This window comes from Centroberyx gerrardi, chromosome 17, assembly GCF_048128805.1.
Source record: "Centroberyx gerrardi isolate f3 chromosome 17, fCenGer3.hap1.cur.20231027, whole genome shotgun sequence".
NCBI classification, from domain to species: Eukaryota; Metazoa; Chordata; class Actinopteri; order Beryciformes; family Berycidae; genus Centroberyx; species Centroberyx gerrardi.
Window position 1 is genome coordinate 27,178,254 of NC_136013.1, and position 9,084 is coordinate 27,187,337.

Sequence of the window (9,084 nt, forward strand, 5' to 3'; positions counted from 1 at the left end):
ACAAGACATTTAGCGTGCTTTGCTCTTGCTCTCAACATCTTCTAAGCTGTAGCAGCGAAGTCTCTCCCCGAATCCACAGACAAAGCGGAAGTTCACTGTCAGCCTGTCTGGGTTGTTGCCAGATCTGATATAAGTATCAGCTTAGATTTATAGTTAATATCTCAGAAATCTCAAGACAGATCTCTTAGAAAAATACAAGCACACTTGCCCGACGTAGGGCGCACATTTTGATGTATGATATGTCTATGTAACATAAAAACTGTAGACGAAGAAAGGTGCCAAAAAAACGTCCGGAAGAAAAACAATAATAGTAATAGTGTGCTTTGCCTACAGCAAGCACACTAATTAAATCTAACTAGTCCCACATACTTTGCACAAATTACATGAAAATCACTACAGAGCATCATTAGACCTGCCCACATAAAACTATTGTGGGGTTTTTCATTTAATCAAAAATTGAGCCCACAGCTCATCAAATGTCTGGCTGTAAATGGTACTGTACACAGCCACGGTGAATTGCTGCTTACTCAACGTCCAATCTTCATGTAAAAAATGGAAAATATTTTCCTGTCTTGGTAGATGAAACTACAAAATTTCAGACGTCTATCTCAAAAACAGACTTTTTTTAAAATGATTTGAATTCTGCCTTTATGGAAACCATTGTAGTCAATGGAAAATATAGCATCTTTAAACATCAGTTATTTGCTTATGGAGCATTCACTCCTTGTACAAATACATTACAGACATCTCTATGTTGTGTAGATAAAGTACACAAATTCTCAGAATTTTATCTTGAAAACTGAATATTTGGCACTAGTTTGAAATCTGTCTTAATATGGTTGGACAGATTATATCATGCACCCTGCTGGTTGCCTCAGTCATAGCGTGACGCCTCCTCTCTTCAAACCACCAACAGATAGCTCAACAAGTTCATGACTTGCCCTTGGTGTCAAAGGTTGTGAGTTCGAGTCGTTGGTGATGCTGAGTAAATGTGCTTTGTTTGCTGTGACTGTCTTTTTCCTCTTACACTACATCTGGCCGGCCCCGTCCATGACTGCTTGCGGTCCTAGTTATTATAGTGTATTTTTTTTATAATGTTAAATTATTGTGTAATACATTATATTAGCACATATTATATTAAAGAATACTGTGTAATGTAATGGCCAAGTTGCTCTCTACATAAATAGTTAAAGGAATAGTTCACCCAAAAATAAAAATTATTTTCCCTCATGCCAGTTAAAATACAGGTGAAGGTTGTTAGTCCATATAACACACAGGGAGGTTGCCAGCACAACTCTGTAGCAGCAATCTCCTAAACAACTTAAGTCTGTGGTGACCAGGAGAATCTGTAGATTTGCACTAAATAATGGTGTAAATATACAGTAGGTCTTTTCCACTCAGTGCAATCGTTTGTCTTCTGAAGACTTGGATTATGCTGCACAAGCTGTATGGAGTAACTTTAAGGTAATGTTTTGCTCCTTTTGGAACTCTAAAATCCTGGTCACCACAGACTTCAATTGTTTTGGAGAAGGCTGCCATGGAGGTGTGCTGGCAATCTCCCTGTGTGTTGTATGGACTGACAAACTGGCATGAGGGCGAGTATAATTTTCATTTATGGATGAACTATTCCTTTTTAGGTTCAGGACTTTTTTTCATGTCTTTCCTTTCTTTATTCAGTGTTAAGTCATCCGCACACCTTCTTCTGTCGTCTGGAGCTGGGTTCAGACCGGGAGGTGCCGGAGTCCTTACATCGTCACCTAGAGGTGGAGTTCGACATGCCAGCAGCGTCGGCCTCAAATGCCACTGTACGATCGCTCTCTGTGGGCGACAGGACAGACATCAAGAAATGGATCAATTACAAATCTCACTACTTTTACCAGGTCAGCAGCTTGGACAAACTGGTTGTGGATGTCTTTCATCTGGCTCTCAGTGAATGGGCATACAAATACAAAAATATGCAAACACACACACACACACACACACACACACACTAATCTTCTTTCTCAGGTATTTACTTTCCAAACATACCATTAAGGGTTAGGGACAATATATGTATTATTAGGGGCCAGCAGCAGCTCCGCTGCCGGTCCCTGTTGTATTTGTATGCATTATTATTATTCTATCTTACTAAAACTGCCTTCCCATGCATGAAAAATCACCAGACTTGGCACTTAGTTCCAGTTCCATGCTAAATGACACTCACTTAAGTATGGGGCAAATAGTCCAGATGGTGGTGCTACAGCATAAAAAATAATAATACATGCTTCAGCTCTGTAATTTTCTAAGGTTATCGACCCAAACAAGACAAAAATTTCATACACTGGTACCTATACCACATTATGAAGTCCACCACTCTGTTTTTATTAAAAACTGTAAAACGAATTAAATCTAACTAGTCCCACATACTTTGCACAAATTAGATGAAAATCACTACAGAGCATCATTAGACCTGCCAAAATAAAACTATTGTGGGGTTTTTCATTTAATCAAAAATTGAGCCCACAGCTCATCAAAATGTCTGACTGTAAATGGTACTGTACACAGACATGGTGAATTGCTGCTTACTCGACGTCCAATCTTCATGTAAAAAATAGAAAATATTTTCCTGTCTTGGTAGATGAAACTACAAAATTTCAGACAGATTTTTCAAAAAATGATTTGAATTCTGCTTTTATGGAAACCATTGTCGTCAATGGAAAATAGAGCATCTTTAAACATCAGTTATTCGCTTATGGAGCATTCAATCCTTGTAAAAATAAACTACAGACATCTCTATGTTGTTTAGATAAAGTATGCAAATTCTCAGAATTTTATGTTGTAAAACTGAATATTTGACACTAGTTTGAAATCTGCCTTTGTATGGATGGACAGATCTTATCATGCACCCTGCTGGTTGCCTCAGTCATAGTGTGACCCCTCCTCTCTTCAAACCACCAATAGCTCAACAAGTTCATGACTTGCCCTTGGTGTGAAAGGTTGTGAGTTCAAGTCCTGGATGATGCTGAGTAAATGTGCTTTCTTTATTATAACTCTCTTTTTCCTGCCGGCCCCGTCCATGACTGCTTGCAGTCCTAGTTTATTTTGATTTTGCAGGCAACTTTTCAAATGTTCTAACCCTGCTGGAATACTATTGGCAGCTCCACTTCCAGCAATCTGCCATTGGGAGAAAAAGTCAGGAAAAATGCTGTTAGATTAGATTCTATAATTATGACCTTTTCCATTTAAAATTGACTGTGTGTTTTATTTGTAATTTGGCCAATGTTGATGCAGTCTCTCCTGGGCAGAGCTGTGTTACTTGAAAAGTATAAATACTACCATGTTCAGAATCAGTATCACTTGAGAAAAATAAATGGACAGGAATTAGTCTTGGTGACATTGGTGCAGAGACATGTTGACAATTATGGAGTTGCACAGTGCATACTGACACACATGGTAAAGACACAACAGGACAGGACAAAGGAACTGTATACAATAGACTATACATATTTCTCTACATATATGTATTTCAATTTCAGTATTCTATAGGTATTTCCATACAAGCAGTATAACATGGAATGTACAGTAGCTGTGTCCCCGTTAAACTCATTATGAGGTATGATCACTGCTTCAGCAGAAATTTCAAGAGAATTAGCAGAGCGAAATCTCAGCATTTAAACGTAGACATGGATTCAGTAAAACATTTGTCCCAAATTAAGACTGAGTTTAAAAGTGTGGATTCTACAGAAGACCTAGCACAAAACACAAGAATTATACATTAAGAACATCATCATCCATAGAACAGCATTAAAATGAATGAAATCCTAATAATAAAGTAAGAGTTTAGCAAGTTATTGGCACAGGAAATAAAATATCTCCTCAATGTGACAGAAATTAAAATTCCCCTTAAAAAGGGGAAAACTCCAGTATGGCTCTGGCTCTCCTGACAACCTGCTTGTCAAAGATATTAGCAGCTGATGCAGCTTGGTGTCAAACTGAGCTAGATTAGGGAGAAGTAGGGTGCAGGGTTGTCATGATACCAACATTTTGACTTCAATACTGATACCAGCTACAAGTATCACTTAAGTATCGGAAAAGTAATGGAATATTATATTAGATAACACAACACGGAACTTAAAATTCTTTATAAAATTATTTAAATAACAACCTATTTTGACACTGTTGAAACTCAATCAATAACAACTATATAGTATAATAGTTAGAGCTGCTGAGCTATATAGCTATTGAACATGTTTGTAATCAATAAATGAAATTCATTAATATACTTAATCAAATAAGTTGAGCCATGTGTGTGTCTTATAGGTACCAAATATGAATACTAAACCTGTCTATTCTGTAACAATAACATCATTGACATCTGTGTGTGAAATTAAGAATCCAGTCTGCAGAAATCCAATAGGTCTACAACAAAAACATTGTCAATCAGATCAGAGGATGCAACACAGTCTTTAACTTTCTCCTCACCCGAATAGAATGGAATAGCCGCTATAAAGTAAAAGAGGACGGGCAGCGTTAACCGGTGAAGAAATCCGTGAGGTGAAGTTGTGAATGGATGTGTACAAGCTAGTTTGATTTTATGGAGGATAAGTTTAGGGCGATCTAAGCAGGCACAGTATTCCCTTCTCCTCCATGGATGACAGCTGTCTAGTTTTATCCACATAGAAACGTTTTACAAAGTTCAGATTAATGTGTAATTATCTATATATAAGATTATCTGTGTCAACCCCTAATGAGCCTTGTTTACCTCATGGAGGTAGAACACGTAAAATACATTTCTTAAGATGATGTGTGTCTGTGCGTTACTGTCGGAATTTTATGCCTTTGCGACTTGGTTTAGGCAATGACCCTGTAGGCTATTTGCCATCTCACCAGCAATGAACCAAAGTTTCATTCTTCTTATACCCCTAAATGACCATAGCTGTAGCTGTAAGAACATAATGTGCAAAATAGACAATGAAATGCTGTTAATGGGTTTTAGTAAGAATTTTTTCTCCCTGAAGAGAAATTCCATGGCAACCCACACAATTCACAACAAAGAAAAATACAGAATGAGAGATACATCAAGGCTGCTTACAACTGAGGATGTCTCTCCCCCCGCAATTTAACTTATTCATGACTATGTAACCACTTGTTATGAAAAATACGATTTTTCCTGTGAATGGAAGATGGAACTTCAAAATAAGAGTTACCTTGCTGTGTTTACTCACAGCTCGTTCGCCTATACTCTGAGAGGCATAACTTGCCTAGCCTTCCATGGGTCTGACTCATCGGGCTATGGAGAGATGAACCTTGAGTCTCCACTGACATTTTCACTTTGAGAAGTTTCATTCATTTTCAGTTTTCTCGTGGGCTGTGTTTACTCTTTTAGAATTGGATCTGTTTATGTTGTCGACTCGACAAGGCTACTATTATATATATATGTATAAGGCGACCATTGCGTCTGATGCAAGGTGTCACAAACTTGTTACCATAATGTACAATGTAGATGCGCACTCCATTTTTGGCATTTGATATCACAGTCCTTTGCAATGTGTTTATCGCAGAAATTCATACCGCAGTGACAATAAAAATACAATATATTGTGCAGCCCTACCAGAAAGGGTGTCTATTTAGTAAAATGACTGCTTCCAACCATGAGTGAGCAGGTTTTCCTTCCAACCAATCACTACGATTGGTTGGAAGGAAAACCTGCTCACTCATGGCCCTGATGCCACATGGTTGAGTTTATGCAATTCCCTCTCAACTCCTTTTTCTTAACTTTCAGGTACCTATAGAGCAAACAAGAGATGGTATAGCATCGGGCATTGCAACTGCTGACCAACCTGGAGAATGTGCACAACAGTGAGTACCAGCAGACTGACGGATTGACTGAATGGATAATTACTGTAAATGATGTCTCCTTTTTCTCAAGAGGACGCAAAGCAGGGAATGTCACCATCTGCACTTTGACATAAAAACATAACCATGGAGGGGATTGTTCATCTGGAGACAGCATAGGGAAACCTTTAAAAAACTGGAGTTTATTCTTTCTTGCTTTGATCTTTAGCTTTCTTATTAATGGATCTGACTCATCCTTTTTAATGACAAGCTGGTTTTTGCGTATTTTGATTAACTTAATGGATTAAAATGGGCATGGTATGACTAAAAATAGACTGTTCCTGTGGTGTGGAGGTGACAGAGCGAAGCAGATTGAGACAAACCCACCCAGGAGAAGATGCACGTTGGGCTACACTATATTTGGTTTGATTATGTAGACTACATCTTGAGCCTTATTCCAGTAAGGCTTCTGTCCGTTTCAAGACAGAAATTTGAATAATTTAAGACATAAGTAAAATCGGAGTGCCTTTAATCTAGAGTCAAACAAAATGTATTGACATTAAAGCAGAGGTGGGGACTCGAGTCACATGTCTTGGACTCGAGTCAGACTCGAGTCACGGTTTTAATTGCTTGAGACTTGACTTGATGCATGAAGAGAAGACTTGAGACTTGACTTGGGTTCTGCTGACTTGGGACTTGACTTTGACTTCTGCTTTGATGACTTGAAAAGATTTCTAAAGTCTTGACAAAAGATCTTGGTCTGGATCTACTAAACGTTTGCGCCAGTGCAAATCGCATTGCGGGTGCTAAAACCTTGTTCTCTGCACAGCACATTTTGCGCCTGAAATCATGAGTTGATCTGGGTGCGCCTTTTTTTGCGGTTTGATATAATTGCATATGCATTTGTGGGTGCTCCAAGGATGAAGCGCAAAATTAAGGGAGGGTTTTATGGAAATTGGCAGAGGACGTGATTTATCAAGAGGTGGTTGCCGTTAACACCTGTTGATTGCGCTCGGAATTTAAGACCTAGGAAAAGCATGTCTTATCATTTTGCACACAGAATGGCTCCAACGAGACTGGCTCTGGAACCGGCTCTAAGATCAAGGTGACACAGTCATCTACACAGCATAGCATGCAGACATTAGATTGCATCCCTATTATAATTCCAATCAGGTTTAAACAGGTATGCTGATTTAAAAATACACCATTTATGCGTCATTGGCAGAGTAGCAGAATGCGCACTCAATATGCATACTATTACCTAAATATACAAAAAGGAAAACGCATGCTCGCACACTCTTCTCTGGATTTGCTGACACTTATTATAAGCCAATATCTGAGCGGCATAGCCTTGATGTAAACAATGCAGCTAAAGCATGTGTGCGTAATAACCTCTCCATGGAGAGGTGTGTGTGCGGCTTCATACATTCACCAGGTCTCCATCCCTCTCACACTGGCACCTGTGTCTCAGTCAGGCTTTCCTGCTGGTCCTCCAAGGGAGTTAAGGCTCCTCTTTGGCTTTATTTATGGTAAGCATTTTGGCTCACCTCCTCATATCATACCAGCGCTTTTACCTCCGGTAAATCGCGCTTGTGGCTAACCAACTGCATTCACTTTATTTGTTATATCGTTCCAGAGTGACTTTTTACGCACAGGTAAAACATCTCTCCTTTGCAGCTCTTTGTGGTTTTCTCTGCCACCAACACTTCCAGCTCCACTGGAGAGAAATTTGTGCTTCTTTTGTCCATCATTACGTTGCCGCAAATAGGCTATTGTGCGCATTGTTTGGCCCTTATATTTGTGCAGTCGCAATTATAATTAATTATCTGCGCCTCCGCTCATTTGCGTGCGCTACTTTAGTAATACCATGCGCTGGCAGTACAAATTTCACCCGCAATTGCTTTTGTGCTGCGCCTGGAATTACGACATGTTAGTAGATCCGGGCCCTTGTGTTTGTGTAAATGACTTAGATTGAAAGTGATGAGATTTGTTCCAGCAGACGACTGAATTTAAATTCTGTTTTCTCAATTTGTATGAAATGATTGAATATATTGAAGTTGAAACTGATTATAGAAATCAAACTCATGATGCTCTTACCAAGTTTTTATCCTATTAAAACCATATTGCATTGATAAGTCCTAGATATTTAGTTTTCTTTAAGATATTAAATTGATACTGGACTCTCGATTTGTTCTGACTTGCTGTTCTACATTTAGACTTGAGACGTGACTTGAGACTTGACATAAATGACTTGGACTTGACTTGGTAATCTACATGTAGACTTGAGACTTGACTTGAGACTTGTGCCTCAAGACTTGAGACTGACTTGGGACTCGAGCAAACTTGACTTGGTCACACCTCTGCGTTAAAGTGATTCATGGGGTGTGACAGACAGATACTGTGTTGATATTTTTGTATTCATTTTCTCAAAGTTGTGTACATTTCATATTTTGTGTACATTTCATATTTCAACTATACCTTTCATAATAGTCATAATTGTTAAATTAAATTGTATTTTTCTGCAAATTAGTGACCCCTTAGTGACCCCGAGCGGTTTGGATCCTACTTTAATATCCACTGAATCAGTTTTCTGTTTGTCAGTATACAATCTTTGTATAAGCTGTCATCAGTGTACAATCCACGGCCATGACAGGTTTTCTTTTAGTGGGCCATTTACAACTTATGGCTAGTACTGAATGAAATATAGCTCAACAATCTTAAGATGAAAATCTTGCAAGCTGCCATGTAATATGTGCAGTGTGATGCCTTCTAGTGGAATTATGCTTTCATGTAACTTCTACATGTGAGTTACTTGTACAATGTGCATCTGTACTACTAACTTAAATTTAATGTAAATGAGATACTGTATGAACAAAGGTGTTTGCTGCTCTGGATGTTAACTTGTAGAAACAGATTAAAAACGTTTCTAACTCTTCTGATGTATTGTGATCCACTGCAGATAGAACCAAAAAGTTATGATGCCATGAAAAAGTATTCATCCCCTTCATTTTTCACCTTGATTTTAGTCTAAACTTTTTCTAAGTTCTAGTAGTTGTTAGTGGGAGTCTGATAGAAAAAAAAAAGACATCTAAACTTCATTACAATACAACATTTTTTATTAACAATAGTTTGGTTATTGATCAGGCCTGATTTGGACCAGCCATGACCAATAAAAATCTGACAAACTTTGCTTACGATGTGACTGAAGTCATGACCACACAGGCGTACAGAATAGGGAGGTCAAACATGATTCTGCGGTCTCAGAAAAAA

At 38.4% G+C, this 9,084-nt stretch overlaps 1 protein-coding gene across 1 annotated transcript in view; it reads left to right on the forward strand.

The window, feature by feature from the left end:
* Nucleotides 1-8,723, forward strand: part of ston2 (stonin 2) — a 66,966-nt gene extending 58,243 nt beyond the window's left edge. Inside the window, exons 6-7 of the mRNA XM_078289374.1 lie at nucleotides 1,678-1,880; nucleotides 5,762-8,723. Coding sequence (XP_078145500.1) covers nucleotides 1,678-1,880; nucleotides 5,762-5,842 — 284 coding nt within the window. The 3' untranslated portion in view covers nucleotides 5,843-8,723. The remainder of the gene's footprint in view (nucleotides 1-1,677; nucleotides 1,881-5,761) is intronic.
* Nucleotides 8,724-9,084: the final 361 nt, after the last annotated feature.